This window comes from Episyrphus balteatus, chromosome 3 (assembly GCF_945859705.1).
Source record: "Episyrphus balteatus chromosome 3, idEpiBalt1.1, whole genome shotgun sequence".
In the NCBI taxonomy this organism is placed as follows: domain Eukaryota; kingdom Metazoa; phylum Arthropoda; class Insecta; order Diptera; family Syrphidae; genus Episyrphus; species Episyrphus balteatus.
The window spans coordinates 87,926,710-87,952,529 of record NC_079136.1 but is presented as its reverse complement, the minus strand read 5'-3'; the positions used below and the strand labels follow the sequence as shown (position 1 = coordinate 87,952,529).

At 30.5% G+C, this 25,820-nt stretch overlaps 2 protein-coding genes and 1 non-coding gene across 3 annotated transcripts; 2 read left to right on the top strand and 1 right to left on the bottom strand.

Moving 5' to 3' along the window:
- Window positions 1-371: 371 nt before the first annotated feature.
- LOC129917047 (tRNA (adenine(58)-N(1))-methyltransferase catalytic subunit TRMT61A) lies at window positions 372-15,154 on the top strand. Its single transcript, XM_055997362.1, has 3 exons — window positions 372-1,112; window positions 8,181-8,350; window positions 14,890-15,154. The coding sequence occupies exons 1-3, from the start codon at window positions 485-487 to the stop codon at window positions 15,064-15,066; spliced, it is 975 nt and encodes a 324-aa protein (XP_055853337.1). The 5' UTR covers window positions 372-484; the 3' UTR covers window positions 15,067-15,154.
- On the bottom strand, window positions 12,240-12,353 carry Trnal-caa (transfer RNA leucine (anticodon CAA)). The gene is made up of 2 exons: window positions 12,316-12,353; window positions 12,240-12,284 (listed from the first exon to the last, which is right to left on the bottom strand). It is a non-coding gene; the product is annotated as a tRNA-Leu (tRNA).
- Window positions 15,155-19,544: 4,390 nt separating the features above from the next.
- On the top strand, window positions 19,545-20,646 carry LOC129917053 (UMP-CMP kinase-like). Its single transcript, XM_055997367.1, has one exon. The coding sequence runs from the start codon at window positions 19,657-19,659 to the stop codon at window positions 20,389-20,391; it is 735 nt and encodes a 244-aa protein (XP_055853342.1). The 5' UTR covers window positions 19,545-19,656; the 3' UTR covers window positions 20,392-20,646.
- Window positions 20,647-25,820: the final 5,174 nt, after the last annotated feature.

Here is a 25,820-nt window from a genome sequence, read left to right as displayed (position 1 = left end):
TGGACTCAAGAGGCATCGTGTAATAGTACGCGCCTCACAGAATGATTATCAAAAGAAAATTAGAAAAAAGAGTCAAGCCTCTTGAGGCTTCATGTAATAGCTGACTAAGAATACAAATCAAAAAATTCAAGAAAAAACATCAGAAAATAAGTTTATTTATAAGTATTTTCGTATCATTTTGTAGGTACATATATTAAAATTGACAAAAAAATCTAATGTATTTATGTAGGTATTGGATATATTTTTCTGAATGTAAAGTGAGTTACCATGGATAATTACTCTGATGTAATCGTACCACAAAACAAATGAAACGCGTTCCACAATCCACAATGTCCAACATGTGCTTTTCCCGTTTGACGTCTCTCCTTTGCTACTAGCTGTCATTCAGCCGAGCAACAGCAACTTCTGTTTACATTTTTTCTTCGGCGCGGTTTCTAAATTTTACAATTTTCTTTGTATTTTATTTTAAAATAAATACTTTAAAATGAGTTTCTTAAAACCAAAAACTGTTATTGAACAAGGTGACACGGTAATTATTTATTTAAGTGTAAATAGCATGCATGCGATCGAAGCTGTACCCACAATAGTCAACAAAAAAGGCGAAGTTATCGAGTATGTCTTCCAAACGAGTTTCGGTGCATTAAAAGTTAAAAATATCATCGGTGTCGAATATGGTAGTAAAATTGAACTTACCCGTGGCTGGGCATATGTCCTCCAACCCAATCCAGAACTCTGGACTCAGACATTGCCCCACAGAACTCAAATTATTTACACTCCAGACATTAGCATGATTTTGTTTCAATTGGAAATAAAGCCGGGTAGTGTTGTCATTGAATCGGGTACTGGTTCAGGGTCATTGTCACATTATTTCCTTCGTGCAGTTAAGCCCCACGGCCATTTGCATACATTTGATTTTCATGAAGCTCGAGCTCAACAGGCACGAGAGGAATTCCAAAGTCATGGATTGGGTGACTTTGTGACTGTGTATCATAGAGACGTTTGCCAATTTGGATTCACAAACGAATTAAAAGGCAAGGCCGATGCTGTGTTTCTTGATTTGCCAGCACCACAATTAGCTGTGCCGCATGCATTTGAGGCACTTAAATCGTCTGGTAAGTAATCTTTGTGTGGTATCTATTTTATTTTATTTTATTTATAATATCAACTATTGAATGACATTCAATGGTTGGTATCTTTTCTTGTAACGATTTAAATGAAAATTTGTAACAACTTATTTTAACTCAATTACTAAAATATGATAGTATCGGCGATGGAAATTAGACCAAAATACTTCCACTATATTGGTTCACCTCTCGACTTCATATATCGTCGCTTTGATGGCATAGTGGCATTAGTCGGAATTTGCTAATTTTCAGGAGAGATATTTAAAGGGAACGGGTCGTTATTCTGTATTCCAAAATTCTGTATGACCAAAATTCTGTATCTGAAGAAAAAATTCTGTATGAACATAATTCTGTATTCCATTATTCTGCTTTTCTATTATTCTGTATTTCAAAATTCTGTAAATCCAAAATTCTGTTTTTCAAAATTCTGCAAATCCATTATTCTGCTTTTAAAAATTCTGTAATTCTAAATCTCTACATTAAAACATGTCCCTCAAGTAAGCAGAGCAAGTACCCTAAAATTATATCAAGTGCTCCCCTACTTTTGGAAAAACTTACGGCCAATTTCTTCACACAAGTCCTAAGTCAGCCTAGTACCCGGTCTAGCTAGACCAGGTCCTAGCACTAGTACTCGGTCCTAACGAAAACTTAGTACCTGAGCATTTCTTCACATTTATAGGACCCGACCTAAAATCACAAAGCAGTCCTAAGAATTAATACGTCTAAACTGGTCTAACCCTGATTTTGACAATATTTTGACAATATTTTGACTTTTCAAATAATTTATTTTGATATTTCATACAAATTGAATATGAAGAAAAAAGAATATAAATTGTGATTTTTCAAAATACTCAAGAATTAAAAAACAATAATGATGGTGCGTGAGAGCGAAATACCCACTGAACAACCTGTAATAAAAATAAAATGTTTTTATGCTATGGCTTTCTACCTCTCAGCTTATTTAAAATCTATTTACCCGTATTTTTTCTGTTTGATAATTTTTAAATTTCCACGAATATTGATATATTGTTTAAAAAGCTTGCATGCCAATTGCATTATATAATTAATTCATTCAAAACCTTTAAGTTATTGTTGTGTATATTATTTCTAATTCGAAAAAAATGAAAAGAAAGGAAATGGTAAATGTAAGCTCTGACGCGAAAAAAAATCGTAGTGCCAACTGGAATCAATTTGACACCGATTTGTTGTGCGATCTCGTCGTTGAAATCGGTGTTAAATTGCAGAACAAATGGCACTACAAATGAAATTAAAAGGGCAGATTGGGTCACAATTTCAGAACGTTACAATTCTCATCCTTCGGTAAGTTCTTAATTTCATCCATCGTGTGTTGTTTAAATTCTTAAACATTTTTTTATTTCAAGGTTGCTACTCAGCGTAATGTGGATGCTATTATATCCCGGTATAAAAAAATCATGCAAGTGCTTCGAAATCATTTTGCTATGGAAAAGTATAATGCCAAGCAGACAGGCGGAGGTTCGTCGTCTGTGAAAAAAATTGAAATAACCGGCCCAATGTTGGAGCTCAGATCATACTATGGGCATTTACTATCTGGATTACCATCTTATGATTCTTTAAAAAAATGGATAAAATCAAACTGTTTTAAATAATATCGTCGCTAGACTGTCGATTTTTAGGTTCTAACTTTTAGGACGTCCTAAGCAAAAATAGGTACCAATTTGACAGTACTAGGCCTTAGAACTTGTGTGAAGAAATCATTTGGTACCGATTTGAGTCCTAACGATTGGTATAATAACCAGGTTCTAGCTGATTTTGAGGAGCTAGCTAGTACCGAGTCCTAACTAGTACTCGGTCCTATATTGACAGTTCTAATGCTTAGTACCTGAGTGAAGAAATGAGTTGATACCGATTTGAGTACTAACTTTAGGACTAGGACCGGTCCTAGTGCTAGGACTCTGTGAAGAAATCGGCCGTTAATGTTCTGCTAACTCGATTTAAAGTTAGCAGAGCAATTACCAGAAAATGCCTCAAACTGTTAGTACAAAATTCGGGTTTGGTTTAATATTTAGGTGCCAAACAAAAATTCCAAAAATATTTTTTTTTCTGTGATCTTCGAATTTTTTTTTTTTTTTGAAATTATCTTGAATAATTAAGTGCTTTGAGTTAAGTACCCAATTTTCGAAAAAAATTTCCGAGATTTTCCATTAAAAAAAAATATTTTCATTTTCCATACAAATTCATGTTCTACTAACTTGAATTTGTTTTTTTTTTTTAATTCCAATTTTTCGAAAAAATTGGACATAAATAATAATTGAATGTTCGACTAATTTGAATTAAGCGCTCCATTTTCCGATAAGTTTTCCGAGATTTTCATGTTCTGCTGGCTTGAATTTCATTTTTCTCAAAAAATTTATTTTTTTTCGACAAAATTCGAATGGAATTATTAAGTGCATGACTAATTTGAGTTAAGTACCCTATTTTCCGAAAAATTTTCCGAGATTTTTCATTAAAAAAATATTTCATTTTCCATATTTTTTTTTTTGTAAGTTTTTCTTTCTTCGTTATTAAACATAAAACCACCGACACACAATTTATCCTTTCCTTTATTAGGTTTTAATAATTTAATATTTTCCATTTTTCTGAATTCATTTTATATCACGATTAACTCATAACACTTAACTTAAGCTATCGAACGCAAACTGCTTCAAGGTTCTGCATAGAAAATATCAAAATTCTGTACTCCAAAATGCTGTAAATAATAAAAGAAAAATTGTTTTGATAATGAAAAAAGTGCGCACTTTTTTCATTATCAAAACAATTTTTCTTTTATCATTTACAGCATTTTGGAGTACAGAATTTTGAAATCCAGAACTTTGTGTTTACAGAATTTTAGAATACAGAATTTTGAATTTACAGAATTTTAAAATACAGAATTTTGAATTTACAGAATTTTAAAATACAGAATTTTGGAATACAGACTTTTGGAATCCGAATTTTGGCCCATACAGAATTTCGACCCCAACCCATATTTAAAGTTTTTTGAATCATTAAAAAATGATTTTCGTTGTCAATAAAAACAAAACTCAAAAGTTATATACACTGAAAAATTGCATTTTTTTTTCTTTTGCTATGAAATGGTGTACTAAGTTTTATAGAAAACGCAATATTAAAAAAAAATAGTTTAGAGTTATAAAACAGAACTATTTTCGACATTGTTTTTTTCTGAACCTATGGAAAAAGTGCTGTTTTACACGTTATTAAAATACAAAACTAAAAATATAAAAATGTTATATTATTTTAACTCAATTTTATTTATTTAATAACGAAAAAGATACAAAAAATGCACTTATTCTAGATTACCTATAAATAGGTACAAAAAACATAAATAAAAACATATTTAAATTCATCTTTTTAACTCAGTTACAGAACCGGACTTACGAACAGTTTAATACGACAAAATAGCCGAAATGATGAAAAAATCTTATCGGGTTGCTCTTTTACTACTTGAAATTTTCTTAGTTGTGCCGTTTTCTTCGAATACACAAAACCAATTCTATCGACAATAACAGCATAACTAAAGAAATGCCATTAATGACAGGGATAGGGATGTTTGTGATAATTAAGAGCGGAACTTTTTCATAACATAACTAGAAGAAAAAACACAGAAAAATAGCGTTTTTTTTTAATCAGTTAAACTCAGACCAACTGAATGCAGCTACCGTTGCATTTATTTGTTTTAAGAGCTTTTGGGCAATCCTCTTCTCGAAATTTTCTACGAACTTCGCATATATAGGACAATGGAAGGATTTAGGTCGCTAAAAGTCAACTTTTCAAAGTAATCGTAAAAACAAAACTTAAAATAGTCAAAGTAAGAGAACAATGCCAGCAATGCTAATGTTAATGTGTTTTTTGTTATTTATTTTTAAATATGCAACTGTTTTTTAATACTATAAGTGGACCTTAAAATTCAAGGTCGTTTTTCAAGAAATCAGTTTGGAGTTTTCACTTTAATAAGAATTTTGTTATATTATCGCCCCCGCTTAATTTTTTTATCTGCACAGTAGACTTTATTTTTACGTATTACTGGAAAAGTAAGACATTTTCAAAAAAACGGCTTATGTGGAATGGAATACGAGAACATTAAAAACAGTTCATGTCGCAACTACTTGCTTGTTCGATTTATGGTTTTCACTTAAAAAAAAATCAACAAATTTTAGACATATTTCTTCGTCGTGGTCAAGTGCAACCTTGTCCAAATGTCGGGAAAATATTTAAATCTATTCATTTCGTTAAAAATACAAAAAAAAAAAAAAATCGCGGTAAGTCCGAAAAATTTAAATTAAAAAAAAGTCAACAAAGCTTGGAAAATCTATAAAAGCAGAGCCTGAAAAAAGTATATTGTGTTTTTTACTCAAAAAGTGCTCATTTTTAAACGAACTTTAATTCGACAGGCATTAGACGTACTCAATACATTAAATTGTTGGCTATTTACTCTTTTTTATTATACTTCATACAACGAAATTTCGCTGATGTGTTATTAACCAGAACTTTCTTGCACTTTTATATGAGTCTGAATACATTTTGATTGGAATATATAAAGTTTCTTAACTAAGAATAAAAATAAAAATTGTGGACTATTTTCCATTAACGAATGTATATGGTTTAAATATTTGTATTTGCAAATTGAACTATGTGCGTCGTATGCTATTACCTTCTGAACTAAGTTCTCTTAGTCGTAGTCGATCGTGCTGAATTTTAGAAATATAACGTTTCTCATCTTTTACTTATCAGAAACTTGTAAAGCCCAAGCCCGTTATAAAAAAAAAACTTTTTTTGCATTTTATAACGGTAATATTTTAAGTACGGAGGCATATTAATATTTTCTGACTTCAGTTTTGGGTTCAGCACCCCAAAAACCTCTAGAAAAGTATATTTTGGTTTTTGTGTCAAAAACCTTGTTGACCAGTGCTATTTTCGTTAATTCTTCACTTTAAATTTTTTTTTTGCAAAATCAAATTGAAAAACCGAATAAAGGAAAGCCAGTGTTCTTCATCAATCCTGTTCCAGGTGAAAAAAATTCCATTTTTACTTGCTCTATAGGGCAAGTATTGGTATCTTGTCCAAAAAAAAATTCGAGGTTTTAATCAAAACTAACATAACGATTATGAAAAAGTTAAAAAAAATAGGGTTTCGTCATGACGTCCGTCGGTCTGTGCGTCGCGTCGGTGCTCCATCTGTACATGAAGCTGCAGTCTAAACGAGTGAACGGATTTTCTTGAAATTTGGTACAGATGATTATTTTGTTATTTCCAAAGTTGTTTTTTTTTTAATCTCACTTAAAAAGTGTACAATTTCGATTAAACTTGATGTACGAGTACATAATGATCTAAGCCATTCTAATCAAACTGCGGTTTTACTTTTTCTCAATTTTAAAATTTCGATGATTTGAAAAAAAAAAACTTCGAATTTTTTGAATTTTTAAAATATTTAAACCTTATAACACATAAAAGCAAAGAAAAACCAACCAAAGCTAGAATTTCTTAAGACTAAATTGTTAAGATTAGATAAAATACTCTCCCAGAAGAAGAGTGTAAACACAGTCGAAACGTCGTCAGAGTAAAAGATAGTCAAAATATAAATAAACAAGACCTCAAGCCCACTTAGGATTGAATTTTAACTTCAAAATTAGTCAAAAAACGATTTTTTGAATTTTCTAAAGGTTATATTTCAAAAACGGGATCTGATAAGATATTTCAGTGTAATATTTCCATCATAGTAACGGTCGAATTAATTTTAAAAACTGAAAATGTACAGGATTTGTTTAAAGTTTTGTAGAAATAGTTGGTTGATGATTTATATAACATGCATACATACTCATAAAAAATGTTTGTAGAATTTTCTTAGCAGACATTTCATATAGTGTATAAAAAACAAGAGTGACTTTCAATCTCATATCCAATAATAACGTCCTAGTTTGGAAAGATATACATATGTATCAACAATGGCACAAGCCTTGACATAAATTAAATTTAATTGCTTTCGCACCTAATTATAGTAAGTACTTTGTCCATAAAACTATTTATGCTTAAGAATGTTCTTAATAGGCATCACACATCACAAAGATGTGTGTCTTCCATTATTTCCATATCCGTGTGCCTCAATCATTAGTTACGAACGACTCCTCCAAAAGGATACAAGTATCGCCTTACCATGTCTCCAAATGACCATCACTCTACATCGAAATTGACAAACGGCACAGACTTGCAATATTCCCATATTAACAAGCATAATAAGGTGCGCATGCGCGCAATCGATAACCAATCCATAGAGGTGGTCATGGACACACTCTTACATCAGTTGAAGACATTACAAAAAAAAAACAACAACAACAACAAAAAAAGAAAGAACTTTAACAGACAACTTCTGGTCGTATCGATGTGGAAGCCATCGACTGACAGATGGACACAAACAGAAAACCGAAAGAAGACAGCCAAAGAAAAACTTCCATGGATATATTTGTATACATTTATATCTACCTCACTACGTTATGTCAATGCCTGTAAATGTTCGCGGAAAGGTAATTTGTTTAATTAATTGCGTAAACGACGGATACTCGCTAGAAGTCCAACGCGCGAGCGCGCGCCGCTCCTATATAAAATGCACACAGCATCCACCTTCTCTTACCTCACCTTCTGGGCAAAAGGTATTATTCCATCTCCCGTCTCGTATCGAGCGGTCTTTGTAAATCAATTCTCCATATCCGAGTTCGATTGGCACAACGCGATGTTTTGCCCTTGTCACGAGAAGACTTGTGACAAAAAATCCCCCAACTATTGCTAATCGCCAATTGATTATGTATGTGAAAGGCAAAAGGTGAGAATGGTAGAAGGTGAGGTGTGTCAACTTGAGAAACAATTGACAGGCAATAGTTTGAACAGCGATATTTTATTCCAATACAATGTACGATTGTGTTAATGTATATGGTGTCCTTATTTGCCAATAATATTGTACCTATCGTTCTTCTTTCCACCTTCAATTAACAAATATAGAATAATTCTTGTTTCTTTTTATCATCAGGTGGTCGCTTTTGTTCCTTTTCCCCTTGCATTGAACAATCACAACGATGCTGTGAAAAACTGCAAGAGCTTGGATTTACCGAGATTCAATCACTTGAAGTACTACAATCTGAGGACACAGTAAGAACAAAAAATATCCCAGTTATGGATCTGGAATTCTTGAAACACAAGGTAAGTTGTATTCAATCATATATACATATTTATGTATGTATGACTTTTATGCCAAAAACTAGTTTAGATTAAGATTTACTTTTTGCCACATGAACAAGGCCAAAACTCTATGCGGTTGTTGTCTGTCATAAATAATTTCGAATACACTTAAATCGAACAGGTGAGCATCAATTAAGCCGATGTAATGAAGCTATTTCGGCTCAGCGTGATTATGTTTTGGAGGCGATTTACATCGAATGGTTTTAAAGTATCCCTTGCTTAGTTAGTTATGTTAGTTTAACATTGACACATGGCGCAAAGTAAAATCCAATACAACATCTAGCCATGTCTCGATCGTCTGCTATTGAGAATTGCAGATGATGATGAACCAGTTTTGGTTTTCCTGATATTTCTTTGGAGGTGAATGCCGAAGGTGTTAAACATTGCAACTGTTACCGATGGCAATGAAGAGTGGCACCCTCAACTTAGAGAGCTAACACAGACTTTGGAGAATTTTGTAGATTGCATTACGTTTATTGCGATGCGTTAATGGTAGACTTCAATTTTTAGGGCACATTTTAGAAAAAGTGCTAAAGTTAAAGCTTAAAGGCAGATACATGTTGAAATTTTGTTATCTTCTTGTGTATGTAAGGACTTGATAACTTTGTTTTCTATTTGTTGACGAATTCGTTTCATCATTAAAGATGATTTCCCCATGAAATTGGCGATCTTCTTCTAACTTTTCTAAAGTTCAATTAGATCTATTTGAGTAGCCCTAGGACAAAATCTGATCGGAAATTTCGCTATTACCAAGCCGAAGTCGGTTCACGGAAATGTGTGCTGTGTATTGGCGCACCGATTTTGATTTCAAACACGATGCGGGTAGAAAAGTCTTTTTCATTTGTGTTTTGAGTGAGTTGCAAGTGAGTTGTGCGAATGGTCCACTTAACGATTCACAATTGGGCTTTTCAGGTAGTTAAGAAGAGGTTTAGAACAATTAAAATGCAAGAATTTTGTTTTTCTTGTAAGCAAGATAGAGGTTGTTGGTTGAGGCTTGAGGCCTAACTTCACAATGAATTGTAGCTCCGCCCTTAGGCAAAAATCCTGACTATGTTTTTTCTTGCCGAGTTTAAAATAAATAGACATATCCTTTAAGCTGTAACTATGTTTAAAGATTGCAAGAGTGTAATACTCCCTTCTTTTGAGTCATGAGTCCTTTTCTTATTACTTAATTTATTTTATGTGCTAATCAAAATTACCTGGATCCCCATTGATGAAAAAAAAAATGCGTCTACCGGTCGTTCGAGTGCGAATTTCACACGCTCTACTCGTTTCGTATCGAAGTACGTTTACCATCATAGGTAACCTCTTAGCGAAAATTACTTTCTAAAACTTGCGCATCGTTCATCTTCATTTGGTTTTCTTTCTGGTGTAATAATTTCGGGACATAGTTGGGTATCAAACGTATACATATACAATGCATGTATGTTATGTTTATATTGAGCATCTTTTCCTATAACAAATATAAAGAGAACTATTTAAGCGCCTCAGTATCAGCCGCCGCCGTTGCCGTGGCCGCCTCCGATCAAGACGATGATTTTGTGCATCGAAGCGGCAGAGTATCATGCCATGTAAAAGATCGATATTCGTTAAATACGGTTATAACATTTCTAGAGTTTGATTTATGGGCTCTTCCATTCGATGGCTATGTTTGTTTCTTTTCTCTATAGTGTATAGTATAATGTATACTTAATGTAGGGACCTATTCAAGTGCAAGCAGCAAGCAGTCTACGACTGATTTACATGGGTAATTTTCAAAATTACACAAAAATGATTTTCTTTATTTTTTTTGTTTGCAATTGCACTAGGACTAGAGTAATATAAGGCTTTATGTTGAATTAGAGATTGTTGTTCTTCTTCTTGCTTTTATTGGGAAATTTAATGTTTTCTTAACACATGAGATGATAAACTTTTTCTCAAACAAATACATACTTGTATAGATGATAGAAAAAATCGGTTTGGTCTTTAATGTAGAAGTATGTTCGTACCTACTTAAAATTTGCAAAATTCCGTCCGTTGATTACTATTATATGAGATGAATTTACATGAACTTAACTTGCTTAAGGTATTATATTTAATATAAGGACAAATTGATATCAAATTTAATTTACATATTATTTAGGTTCATTAAGCCTAAAAATCTTTCTAGAAACTCTAGTTCTGAAATAATCATTTTTTCACATTGGGAGGAAGATTTACATAATATATCCTATTATTTTAGCTTTTCTTATCATATGCGTTTGTTAAAATTTTACTGGAAAAATGTATATCAAATTTAATTTATGTACATACATATGTATTTGAGTTCATTAACATAAAAAAAAATAAGTGAAAAAATAAAAAAAAAATGTACGAATTTGTATACCTACCTAGAAAATGAATAATTTTTAAAACAGATATAAGAGAAAAACTAGTCTTTGATTTATGATTTACAAGCGTGGGGAAAATTTTTGTGTGTTGGCCAACGTTATTAAATTTTAGCGTTTGTTTTTTTGAGTTATAAAATGTTTTTAATTTTTTTTTTAATTTTCAAAAACAACAACATCTTAGTGAAAGCGTTGTTCGAATTGATCGTTTTCCAATTGAGAATTAGAAAAAATCGGTTATCTATATGCATATAAACCGGTAACATTCCTTGAAAGTATATATATATACAATTTTAAAGTTCAAAAATAGTAAACCATTGAAATATAAATGAGTACGACCCAACAAGCGTTTTATCCATTTTAATTTAAAAGTTTAATTTTTTCAAAATTTTACTTGATTTTACTTAATTTTTTTTTTTTAATTTAAATATGTATATAGAAGTTCAGCCCTTTTAGGAGAATACTGCACACTTTTTCTGCAAGAGAGCAAGTAAAGTACCTATTGGTTTCGTGCCAGTCTTTGCGTCCGAGTGATGTGCTTCCACCTGTACATTTCCTACGCCTTTACGGGTGTTCGAATTTTTTTCAAAATAGGTACAGCTGATTTTTATGGAATATTGAAATTTATTTTTTTTTTTTTGTTCTCTTTTTAAAATCGGTTGGTACGTATACTCCCATATAATATTTTCGATATATTTTAACGTTTCTTACGATTTTGATGAAAAAATTGAAGTGTTTGTTTCCGTAAAGTCTGTCCTATACCTAATAAAAAAATGTATCGTTTTTATTTCAATTAAGTTAAATTCAATTGCAACGATTTTTTGTTTTCAACAGCTTTCATATAACTTTAATAAAATAAAAAAAATTAATTTTTTTTTTTGAAAAAAAAAAAAAATAAAACTATGCCATAGAACTGTTTTTTTTTTATCTGAATTTCTCCCAAACGAATAATTAAAATTCAGCGTTATGTTTCTATGCAAATTTTAATAAAAAAAAACAAAAATAAAATTAAAAAAATATAAATTTTTGAAGACAAGAGATTGATTTTTTTTGGAATTCTAATTTAATACCTACTACATTTAACAAATTTGTGTATAAAAATTCTTCTATTCTATGATGTCAACCTTCATTTCGGTGTCAAAATTCCTTCTTCGAACACCTCTTGATTTTTTTTTTCAGCAGCATCACAGACAGGTCTTTCCATTGTTTACATAAATATTTTAAAGTCTCGCAAGTCGCAATACCTGTGTTATCTTAAGTTCGAATTTGTTTATGAAAGCATTAATAACTTCACATAACATAACGTAAAATACCTATATACATATTGCAGGTTAAATGATTTTCAAAGTCTTTAGTTAGTTGTTCATTATACAATACATTATTATTTAAAAAAAAAACTAACCTTAACCAAAATAATTTTCTGAAAAATAAAAAAAAAACTAACATTAACCAAAATAATTTTCTGAAAAATAAAAAAAAAACTTTGTCAGAAGTGGGATTCGAACCCACGCCCTCAGAGAGGACCAGAATGCTCAACCCGATTCTTCGGGCAAGATTGCTCTTGAGTCTGGCGCCTTAGACCGCTCGGCCATCCTGACATGTGAGTGACTTGTGACAAAGTATGAATTTGGTATAAATAACCAGAAATTATAGCTGCGTTCCTTTGGAAATATTTATCTACTTTTTAGTACTTAAAGCTGCTTTGAACTACTTTTTCAGTATAGCAAAGTAGTTCAAAGTAGTTTTAAGTACTAAAAAGTAGATAAATATTTCCAAAGGAACGCAGCTAATATTGAATTGGCTTCTTATTTAAGTTGTTACTCGAATTGTATGTAGATAAATACAAAATAAAATAAAAATAAAACAAAAAGGTAGTACATACCACGTACGTAGGTACTTGTATGAGTTGTTGAAAAGTTTAATAAATACCTACCTATTTATTTTTAAAATAATTTATTTATTATCATCTTGAATAATTCTTATAAACTTAATTTTGTAAATTTATTGGGATTAGTTTCAATCGGAGTACCTATCTAGGTAGTTTTTTTTTAATGAAGAAGAAATTATAGATATAGTCCATTGAAATGTTACAAAATTTTGACCGAACCTTGCATTTTGGGTAGGACAAGATTTTTTTGTTTTGATGTGTAGAGGAGATTAATGTGAGTATACAATCTAGTTTTCGGGGTTGAAGGCCCCCCCTCCCCCCATTTGGCCGCCATCTTGGAAAAAGTGGTGTAAACTGTTTTTTTTATCGATATCTTGCGAACCGTATGTCCCACAAAAAAATTGTCAACATCGTTTTTGTAGATAATTTTTTTTTCTACAATTTTGAATAAGGTACTTTTTTCTGTAAAACTGAAAATAAGAAAGTTATACTTGAAAATAGATGTACATTTTCAAGAAAAATCTTTAAGGGGCTATAACTTTTTTTCTACAACTTTTATTGAAAAAGTACTCATGACAGTTTTTAAAGATCATTTAATTTCCAACAATTTGATGTGCTCATTTTGCAGATTTCACAAAAAAAGGTAACAATTTATTTTCGTACTTTTATACAGGCTGAATCAGGAGCAATGCGCCAAAAAGCTAGAGCATGTAGGTTGGGTCGAGACAAGAAAAAAATCGTATTAGAGGGGGTCTATTCCCCTCCGTTTAGCAGGGAGGGGCAATTTTAAAAAAAAATTGACTTAATTTTTGAAAAAAAATTATAAAAAATCAAGGGTAACACCTACAATGACGTGCTATACCTCTTTGTAAAGCCAAAACTCTAGTTTCTTACAAAATTTTTAAACAAAGCCATTTTATGGCACAGTTTATGAAGAATTAATTTTGAAAATTAAAATTTTGAAAAAAAAATTTTAAATAATTTTTTCAAAATTTTATGTAATTAAGTACTATTTTAGTTTTTAAAATTCCATTCTCTTAATTATTTAAAAAAAAAGATAGATAACCGGATTCAAAAATATCTTGTCAATTTCGAGAAATTAACAAAAAACCAAAACTATTTTTTTCTAAAAAAACCTCTTTATTTTCTGTTTTTAGGTTTTTCTATTTCGGTTTAAAAATAAGTAAGAGAATCGAATTTTAAAAACTAAAATAGTACTTAATTACATAAAATTTTGAAAAAAAATTAATTTAAAATTTTTTTTTTTCCAATTTTTTTTTCAAAATTTTGATTTTCATAATTAATTCTTCAAAAACTGTGCCATAAAATGGCTTTTTTTAATTTTTGTAAGAAACTAGAGTTTTGGCTTTACAAAAAGGTATAGCACGTCATTGTAGGTGTTACCGTTGATTTTTGATAGTTTTTTTTCCAAATGAAGTCAATTTTTTTAAATTGCCCCTCCCCGCTAAACGGAGGGGAATAGACCCCCCCCCCCCCCTCTCGTACGATTTTTTTCTTGTCTCGACCCAACCTAAACGCTCCAGCTTTTTGGCACATTGCTCCTTAATCACCCTGTATAAAAGTACGAAAATAAATTGTTACCTTTTTTTGTGAAACCATTGCAGCAGCAAAAATTTAATTTTACGCAAAATGAGCACATCAAATTGTTGCAAATTAAATGATCTTTAAAAACTGTCATGAGTATTTTTTCAATAAAAGTTGTAGAAAAAAAAATTATAGCATCTTAAAGATTTTTTTCTTGAAAATGTACATCTATTTTCAAGTATAACTTTCTTATTTTCAGTTTTACAGAAAAAAGTACCTTATTCAAAATTATAGAAAAATAAATTATCTACAAAAACGATGTTGACAATTTTTTTTGTGTGACATACGGTAAAAAACTGTTTTCATCACTTTTTCCAAGATGGCGGCCCAAAAACTAGATTGTATACTCACATTAACCTCCTCTACGCATCAAAACAAAAAAATCTTGTCCTACCCAAAATGCAAGGTTAATGTAACATTTCAATGGACTAGTAGTGCAAATTTTGATTCAAGCTTTTTAATAAATTCCATGGAATTAAAACTGACAACTGCGCGCTAACTAGAATTACAATATATTTTTTTTTTTTTTTTAATTTAAAAAAAATATTTTTTTTTCAATTTCATTTTGTTTGAATTGATACTTTGACATCCTGATTTCAATACTATACCGTTAACTGTTGTGTGCTTTTATTTGCTTTCAGAAACCTACACCTTCTGCAAATGCTAATGGAGAAGACACTGCCCAAAATGAAAAGAAGGAGCCCATTAAAACTCCAAAAGAAATGAAGAAAGTCCTTACATCAATGGCTCCACTCACTTTACCGGGACATACCGGTTATTTGACTTTTGCAACACTACCACCAGTGTTTGCCAGATAACTTTGCATTCGTTAAGTTTTAAGACAATTAAAGACAATTTGTTATCAAGCTAAATAAATTGGTACTTTTGTATTTAAAATTAATTTAATATTTTTGTTTGTTTTATTCTCAGACAAGGGTCGATAATTTTTGAAACCAAAAAAATAACAGTAGGATTAAACCCATTGCAAAATAACCCAGTTTTGGTATTTTATTTTTATATTTTTCAAAAAAACAAAGTTGTTCTACGAAATTTGGTCAAAACTTACCTTATTATGTCTTTTATGTTTTTACCTTATTTTGACTTAATATAAAAAAAAAAACACCCTAATTTTCAATCGACAGTTCTCGTGTCAAAACATCAGCTTTTTTTTAATCGGTGGCCATTTTGTTCGTTGAAATCTCTACTTTCTGATGGTTTAAACAAAATTACATTAGTATACTATGGTAAATGTTTTCGGAAAATGCAAAAATTGAAAAAAGCTTGATTTCAAAATTTTGTTTTAGTCATTATGTACAGTTAATTTTTGCCTATTTATTAGAATTTGCACTTAAATTACTCAAAAGCCGTAAGATTTATCAATGTAACATGAAATGTTATGGGTATTTTTTTTTTGAAAAAGATAAAAATACAGAACCAAAAACTCGGTTATTGAATTTCTAACATAAATTTTGAGTTTATATGAAAAATTTGTCAATACAAAAGTTGTAGATCTTTTTTATTATTACAATGCCATAAAACTTTTTTCCATAGAAATTGTAGTTTTGCCGGAAATCGATAAATACCTTTTTTTACCATTAAAAACTCAACCCACCCACTTCCCGAACTCGACTCTTTCATTTTTATCATACTCATCTCCTTTTCTACTTTTTAATGTTTTTGAAGGCTTGCCCTGGTTTAAAGTCAGCAGCCCAGATTGTAAAACTGTTGAAAGATTTATCTTTTGCACATAAGCAGAGGTCTGGAGTTCGGATCCCAAGGTAGCCGATTCCTTTTTTTTAGTTTCTTTTTTGCTTACAAATAATTTTTAAATCATTTTATCCAAAATCCTGGGTTCTTACGACGTTATCACGTGAAATTATCGTCTGTAAAACGACTTTACAAGAGAATCAATGTTCATATATTTTTTTTTTTTTTTTTCAAAAAAAAGTATAATTTTGAAATTCCTTTCAAAGAATGCAAAAAAAATGAAGTCTCGTCCTTATTGTAAAAACACTGGTCGGCAAAAAACAAAAAAAAAATCAAGAGCAAGAACTTAGGTGATTTTAATTGATTTTAGTGTGCTGAATTCAAAACTGTTTAAAGATTTATTCTATCATGTCTAGTTTTTGAGCTACACACCTGTATTTTTGCTATAAAGTCTCAAAAACTAATTTTCAATTAAGTTCTTTTTAATGTTTAGTCAAAATGTAATATGTTGCTTTTTGTAAGGCCAAATCAGAAGACGCCAACTAGGATTAAGTTCAAAAAACCATTCATTCATTGACCTGAAATTAATATGCAAAGTTTCAGACTTATTCATCAAGCAGTTTTTCTGCTGTGAGGGTTTGAATTTTTGAGATGAAATAAAACACCATTTTTCTGCAGGTCTAAATGACTTACTTCTTTGAACTTTTTTATGAGTAAAATCAAATTCTTTTGAGTTCATTTGAACATTTTATTGATTAATATCGTTTAAATTTAAGATAAACCTAGGAAAAATTAAAAGTTTTCAAAAAAGTTAAATTTTGAAAAAACCTTTTTATACCATTTTTGGATATTTTTCCTAATTTTGAAATTTTTTTTTGTTTTCTCTTTGTTTATCTAAAACTTAAACGATATTTATCAATAAAATGTTCAAATAAACTCAAAGGAATTTGATTTTACTCATAAAAAAGTTCAAAGAAGTAAGTCATTTAGACCTGCAGAAAAATGGTGTTTTATTTCATGTCAAAAATTCAAACCCTCACAACAGAAAAACTGCTTGATGAATAAGTCTGAAACTTTTAATTTCAGGTATATTAAGCTTCAATAACTAAGCCTCAGTTTAATCTTATCACCCATAGAAATTAAATAGCGGTAAATTTTCTAAAAAACCGTAAAAATGCCTATTTTGATAGCTTTTCTAAATTATTCTAAAAAATAAGAAAACAATTTGTTTAACAAAGCAAACTTAATTTCTTTGTATAGAATTAAATGAAGTTTTTAAATGTGTCCTTGAATATTTTGTACAGTGATCCGTTGTTGAGATATTGATAGCCAAAGTCAAAAGTATGGTTTTTGGTTTGATGACTGATATTGCAGTAAAAAAAAAATCGTAGAAGTTTGAAGCAAAATGAATCTTTTAAGCCTAATTAATAGCCTTTCTAAAAATAATAATCATTTTATCAGAAAAAATGTTCCCACTTTCTTAACCCTCTACTGCATACGAAGCCAAATATGGTTTTGTCTGTTTGTATGCACTTTTCTCTTCTCTGTCACAAAAAAAATGGTAAAGATTAAATACAATCCTCTTCTTTGTGTTTCTGAGAACCCATAGAGATAGTTTTTTAGTGTGTCCGACACAAAATAAAGGTATATTTTATGATCACAGGTGAGTCGATCAGTCGTCTGCATTGAAATCGAAAGTGTAGAATATATTCATACTTTTAGTGTTAATTACTGCGTTTGTTTGGAAAGTAAAGTGGAATTAAAAATTTATTTTTGATCGATTGTCTAATTGTGTATGCTATGAACCAATTTTTGTTGAAAAAAAATTATTGGCCTGGTCTTGGGAGGGCAAAAAGTACGGAAGCCATATTTGGCTTCGTATGCATTAAGGGGTTGTTAATCTACACAATATGTTAAAATTTTTTGTTGGAAAATTTTGTTTCTTTACATTGTTATTTTGCTTGGAAGCTATGTTTTGCTTCAGAAATGGAGCCCCTTCGTTTTTAGAGACATTTTTCTCATGTTAACCACATTTCCAGCGGCGTAACCACAAAAATTTTAGGGGCAGAGGGGCTCACCTATAATATTTTTCAATCATTGTATTACTTTTTAGTTTTTGTATGATCTGGGAGTGGGTGAAAATGTTGGAGCAAGACTAACTTCGGCAGTGGAAAGAATGTGAACCAGAAAATTGCTTTTCTCGGTTCCATCTCTTAAAATGAGCCAAATTTGAATTAATTCTTAACCTTCTGTAATGCAATGTATTTATTTTACTTTATTTTGTTTTTAAATGATAAATATTTATCTTTTGATATTTTTAATTGTATTCTTTACATAATCTGAATAAATAAAATTAGTAAAATGTCTTACCCCTTAATGCATACGAAGCCAAATTTGGCTTATAAACAAATTTTTTAAACAAATTAATTTAAACAAATTTTTTTAATGAAAACTGTTTTGAAACAACCCAAAGAACCCATGTAAAGCATTTTTTAATTTTTTCGTCCGCTAATATTAATTCATGCAGTAGAGGGTTAAGAGAAAAGTAAAAACAAACAAAAATTGGAAAATGTTTGCTTTTTAACAGTTCCAAAAATTTAGCTATTTTACCGTTAAAAAGAAATTATTTTAATATTTAATCCTAAAACTAGAAGAATAGAGTTTTTAACTGCTTTTTATTTTGTCATGATGGGATCATTTTTCACTGAGATACAGCCTATCGAAAATCACTAAAAAAATCACGATTTTTTTTTGTTCCCTTAATTTTTTGGGCTAGTGTATATCAAAAATATTACTTCTTCGTCCAGAAGAACAGTGAATTGTGTTTGAATATATTGAAGATGTTTTTATGGGAAACAAAGCTGAGAAACTTCTAATTTAAAAAAAGTCAATTTTATCTACTAATCATTTTAAGAAACTGCAATGATCTCCATGTCAGAAGTTTAAGTTTTAATAGAAAGTTTTCCCAGTTTCTTTTCTGGCAACAACTTGTCCTGAAAAATCATATAATCACCACGGACTGAAAAATTCAAAAATTATTTTGGTCATTTTTAGTTGTGTTTGGTCATTTTTATTCTCAATCTTGGTCAAAATTTTTATTTTGAAGTGGCAACCGTGACTACAAGACCTCATCATTAGTTTATTTTTGACAAAAAGTGGACATGCGCCGTTTTTTCCCTGATGGACACTTCAACTATTATTCTAGAACTGTACCTCGAAAAAAAAAGTTCGTTTGGTTTAACACTGGCTCATTCTTTTTAAAACTTGCCCTGCTATTGTAGTTTTCAAAGAAGCTTAAAAATTTTTAAAGTTAAACTCAACAAAATAAGAAATTGCAATTTGAGTTCAACGAAACAGAGTTTTTCAGAGCAAATACAAAAATTGAAAACCTAATACAAAAAATGAATGCTAAAATTATAAATTTGCCAACAAAATTTTAACATGGCAATAATGCTTTTATCACTTCCGCTGCCAAAACATACAATCCACAAAATAGAATCCACATTTAAATGTCAAAAAAGCTAGAGAAAAAAAAAACTCGGAGTTGGAGTGGAGCAGAGCACTTTGCACTTTATCATTATTCATTTGCCGAATGATAAAAAAGACTTGAGTTTGCGTCTTAAAAAAAAAAAGAAAAACCACTTAAAATTCGACAAATCATTAAATTTTGTTCGATAAGTTATCAAAAGAATTGTATATATATGTTGAGTGTGCCTCTTTTACTTCGTTGTAGTGCTAATTTTTGTAGAAAACCGCCAGCCAATTTCCTCCACCCAACAATTCTTTCCCCATTCAAGTTCACTGGTGCTTCACGTAATCAAATTGATTTTCCAGTAATTAAACAACTAACAACAATGTCCTCTGAAAAACCTAAAATTGTTTTTGTACTCGGTGGTCCAGGTGCTGGCAAAGGCACTCAATGCCAACGAATTGTTGATAAATTCGGTTTTGTTCATCTCTCGGCTGGAGATTTACTCCGCGAAGAGCGCATGCGAGAGGGTTCCGAAGTTGGAGCACTCATCCAAGATTACATTAAAAATGGTAAAATCGTTCCTGTCGAAATAACATGCTCCCTCATTGAAAATGCCATGAAAAATTCAAACAAAAATAAGTTCCTTATTGATGGCTTCCCGAGGAACCAAGACAATCTTGATGGCTGGAACAATAAGATGTCCGACAAAGTCGATTTCCAATTTGTGTTATTCTTCAAATGTACCGAGGATGTTTGCATTCAACGTTGTTTGAAGCGTGGAGAGTCGAGTGGACGTGCCGATGACAATTTGGAGAGTTTAAAGAAACGAATCGAAACCTATGTGGGTGATTCGTTGCCAATTATTCAACATTATGAAAAGCAGGGCAAAGTGAAGACTATCGATGCTAGTCCAGATGCTGATGTTGTTTTTGAAGAAGTTGAAAAGGTCATATCTGGATTGTAAGGATAAGATCTGTCCTCCTTTACACCAAAATAATAAAAATACACTTTAATGTATGCCTAAGTAGATAAAGCAAATTGTATGTAGGTAAAAATTGTAGACGCATTTCATTCCGTAAAGTCAATAATAATGAGGCGATGATGATGAGCCGCCAGGAATAAATTTATATTTTTAAGTAATTTAAAGTTATCTATCACTCAAGTGTGATTATGCCGATTGTAGATTAAAAAAAAAAAAAAAAAAACACAAAAAATGTGAACAAAAATTTGGAAAATTAAATCAATTAAAAAAAAGTCATTGACGCGTTTTATTGAATTTCTTTAACTGAAACTGGTATCTTTAAATGAATGTGACCTTTATAAAGGTTATTTGCATTCAGTGGGAGATATCAATAAATAGGAACACAGTCTAGTCATATATTTAAAGGAAACTTTAATCGCATTAATTATGAATTAGTATTTAATTAAATCTAATGCCACATGTACGATATTTGACCATTCACCAAATGTATTCAATTTGAGTCATAATCGTCGTAATTTAGTGTTGTAGTCAAACTGGACTGATACCTATTTTTAAAATCCAGAACTGGTATTATTTGTATTGATATTTTAAAGACAGGTTTTCAACAAGTTTAGTAATAGGAATAACAATAGAATAAGAGATCTTAAGCTATCCTTTTCGCGGTTTTTTTTTTAATTAAATTTTACGAAACTCATAGCAATTAAATTATCTCTCTCTTCGGACGGGACTACGAAGTTTGCAATTTCATCGAAACGTGCGTCTGTCGGGACAAAGAAATAATTTAATATTTATTAAAAAAAACAACAGAAAAAGAGTATGCATTTATGTACTCACCTATTCTCCTCAAATAGGTATTGATGCACATTGTGATAAAAAACAATTTACATACTTTCAAATGGGAAAAATTTGGTATTTAAACAAACACAAATTTCGGGTAGGGCTGAGTGTAATATTACATTCAGTACAGATACAAATTTACCTCTCTAATAACTAATTCACGTAAACCCAACAAATGAAATCTAGTTAGTTTTGGATATTCAGATTAGGAAACCAAATTTGAACGAAAAAAAAAAAAAAAATTAGGTTTGTCGTTTGTGAAACCCACTGTAAAAACACTTTACTCATCGAGCTAAAGAAAATTTCCAATTGGATGTGAAGGAGGGCTATGAGTAGTTACAAAAACCACAAGTCTTCCCTCCGCATCCTGACACGATTGGTGTGGTAAAGTGCATTGATTTGATACCAACCAAACTCCTTAACACGTCGATATTATCATATTAAGCGCTTTTTCGGAAAGCCTCTGAATTACAATAGCTGACAATATTACCTTTAATTTGACACCAATATCGCCTATAAGCTCTATGAGATACACAGTGCATTCATTGAGATTTGCAATATCAATGGCTCTTTTTGAAATGGAAATTGACCAATTTAAATGCCACAAGTTGGTTCAGGTTGCTGAACATCGACAATGTCATAGAGAAGGTTAAATGGGTTCCCGACTCGTTTGTGTGTCAAACACAAACTCGTTGAAAGTCATTCTTTAATTGACAGTTATTTTCAGAAGATGTTTTTCAGGTTTTACATCATACAAACGTTTTTCAAATCAATTTTGATGTTTTTTGGTCGCATAACATCGACAATGTATTTGAGTAAAATATTTTCAATGGGGTTCTTTTTTCATAAATAAATTTCATATCATAAATGATCATGAGATGAGATAACCGTTTTCATCACAACAAACAAATTTGCTATATTTTATAATCTAGCATTATTTTTATCTAGCATTGAGTTAATTTTAATTATCAAAAGGTTATCATATTAATATCATCTATAGTTCGTTTATCTGATAAATTAACTTTATCATAACATCAGCATTTTTACTTCGATTTATGGAATATGTACAATTTTTTTTTGCTTTATTTCTCTTTAGTGGAGTCAAATTAGCTTTATACCTCGGAATCCAGGGAAAGTCGATGCATCTGAAAAACGAGTATAGGGCTGCATTATAATAGGGTCAAATAAGAAAGTTAAAAAAAAAAATTTCACCGCTCTCGATTACAACAGTTTTTATAGACCGTTTACTGTCATTCCGTATGCAAGCGTCAATCGGAATTGCTGTCTCATTTTAGATTTTGATCAAACTTTGTAGGGATGTTCTCTAGGAGTGTAAGGAAGAAAATCCATGATGATTTAATTTTAAGTTGCGTGGTTTTCCCGCTACCCGCATTCGAACTTTTTCAGAAGGTCATTTTTATGTTATTATAGCTTTGCGTCTACTAAAGATATCTTTTTGTTTGAAACGCCATGTTAAAGCTTAAGAGTAGTAATTTTTGAATATATATTAAAAAATTACGTAATAATTATTCCTGAATTAAAAATAATTTTTGAAAAACTGGTAATTTTGCTGATTTTTCATGGTTTTTGACTGGCTCCAGAACCTTGGCTATTATATGTAGGAAGCTTATACTTACCAAATATAAAATATAAATATTTTTCAACAAAATAAATCTAAAATGAACTCGATGGCTGTACTCCTTATGCAAAAATTTTAAGTTTAAAGTTTTGAGTTTTTTGAAAAAATATTTTTTTATACTATGATTTTTTACGATTTGACTAAAGATAGAAACATGAAACTAACAGTGTGTTAAGTTGAAACTTTTAACTTTAAGTCCTCTAAATAAAATTGTGTTATTTTCATATCTTCTTAGTGTACCGCTTGTTTGAAAATTCGCAAAAATGCTAAAAAGCCAAAAAAAACCCTACTTAAGGCTATGATTGCACTATGTTTGACATAAGATAGAAGCATGAAATTAATAGTATATTTAGTTCGTACTCTTAGCTTAACACACTGTAAGTTTCACATTTCTTCGTTTAGTCAAATCGTAGAAAATGACAGTATAAAAATTAGCTTTTTTAAAATACTCTATACTTTGAACTTAAAATTTTTACATAAGGAGTACAGCCATCGAGTTCATTTTAGATTTATTTTGTTGAAAAATATCTATATTTAATATTTGGTAAGTATAAGCTTCCTACATACCAAGGTTCTGGAGCCAGTCAAAAACCATGAAAAATCAGCAAAATTACCAGTTTTTCAAAAATTATTTTTAATTCAGGGGTAATTATTACGTAATTTTTTAATATATATTCAAAAATTACTACTCTTAAGCTTTAAAATGGCGTTTCAAACAAAAAGATATCTTTAGTAGACGCAAAGCTATAATAACATTAAAATGACCTTCTGAAAAAGTTCGAATGCGGGTACCGGGGAAACCACGCAACTTAAAATTAAATCATAATGGATTTGCTTCCTTACAGTCCTAAAGAACATCCCTACAAAGTTTGATCAAAATCTAAAATGAGACAGCAATTCCGATTGACGCTTGCATACGGAATGACAGTTAACGGTCCATAAAAACTGTTGTAATCGAGAGCGGTGAAATTTTTTTTTTTTAACTTTCTTATTTGACCCTTTTATAATGCAGCCCTATACTCGTTTTTTAGATGCATCGACTTTCCCTGGATTCCGAGATTTTACAAATTTTATGTCTAATTTGACTCGACTACTTGTATGTATTTTATATTAATTCTTGATGCCTTATGAATTTAAACTATTTCCACGACAACATTGAAATAACGCTTGACGGGCCTTATTTCAATTGCATTAGAGGATTAAGGAAAGGCTTAATTCAATATTCAACACCACTTATACAGTAGCGAGCAAAAAAAAAAGGCAAACAATAAAAACATTTGCATTTTTTTGCTCGTCTAAAAACGCATATTTAGGTAGACTTTTGACCAAGTAATGGCTTTGGAGTAAAATATTCCACAAATTGACTCTGTTTAATGAAAATAAAACAGTTTCAATATGTCAAATTTGGTAACTTAGTTCTTGTTCAAAACTCCTTAAACCTCTTTCGTTTGCATTTTATTTGCTCGCTACTGTATATCATACAGATATACAATAAAGAGTGAGATGGGTGTGGGGCATGCTGCCTCCATGCAACACGCTGCTTATTCTCATTATAAACTCGTGAAAAAATCAAGGATACAAAAAAATCATAACCTTTAAGAATTTTTATGAATTTCTATTGATAAATATTTCATAAAATTAAAACAAAATATCAATAGAAATGCATGTGAAAAAAAAAATATTTTTGTTATAGATTATGATCATTTAAAATCAAAATCGTAATTCTTTAATCCTTTTGCAAAAATAGTAGGGTTATTGTGGGCATATTAACCCTCTGTCGGCACACGGTGCGAATTTGGCAGGACAAAAATAAAGAAATTACGATTTTTCAAAAAAGTGGTCATAAAAAAAGTCTCTTTATAAGGGTGAAAATATTTTTTTCGGAATTGTGAATACAATATTCGAATTCCTCGGAATATTCTACATCAATTTCATACTTGATTTTCCATAAAATATTGTGACCGAAAAAAGTTCTAGCGACATGAAAAACTATAAACCAAATTCGCACCAGTGTGCCTATCACGTCACAAAAAAGAGGTGTGCCTACAGAGGGTTAAACTTAAAAAGGGACAATCAACATTACTGGTTTAACGATATTTTCAACTTAGCTCCTGATTATTCCAAAAGTATCGAAAATCCTTTTTTTTTCTTAATTTTTAAAAAGAATGCAAACAAAATTTTTTTTTCAAAAACTCATAATTTATTTTTGTAAGAAATTTGAATAAATTTCAAATAAAGTTGAAAATTTTTTTAACATGTAAGACCAACAAAAAAAAACAAAAATTTCGATTTTTTTTTTTTCAATTCATTCAATTCAATAGGATTGAGTAGCACACGTAGCTTGTTTAAATTTTTTCATCGTTAGATTTTAAAGCTTGAACTTCCTAGTTTTTAAATCTATTTTTTTGTTAATTCCAGTACGAAAATACCTACAGTCACTTGAAATTTGAAAAACCTCAACAAATTTGTAATTTTTTTTATCCCTTAGTCTATGATTTATGATGGTTGTATTCAAAATTAAAAAGTTTCCTCGAAGCCAAATTCTTTCTAACCAAACCAAATAGTTTTTTTAATGAAAGAATCGTCTTTTAAACTATTACTGGTTCCCAAAATCCCAAGAAACACAAGAAGCATGTCTTAAACCGGCAGAATTGTGCGAAGCATCTGTTGAACTTTGAAGCAGTAACTTCCTATTCATCGTTATTAATTTATCTTCAAGCTCAAGAGTGGTAAAGTTCGTTTGAGAACTACAAGAGCGGTGATTTTCTTTTTTGTTTTACGCTGAGGGATCAGTAGTGATTTCCAAGTCTAATCCATTCAGATTTTATTGCTGAAAAATTACAAAAGTATTCAATTTAAGTGTTCTTCCGACCCACAAGTCGCCCTGAAGTCGTTTGTACACCTAAACATTATTTACCTCCCAAAACCTTCTGTA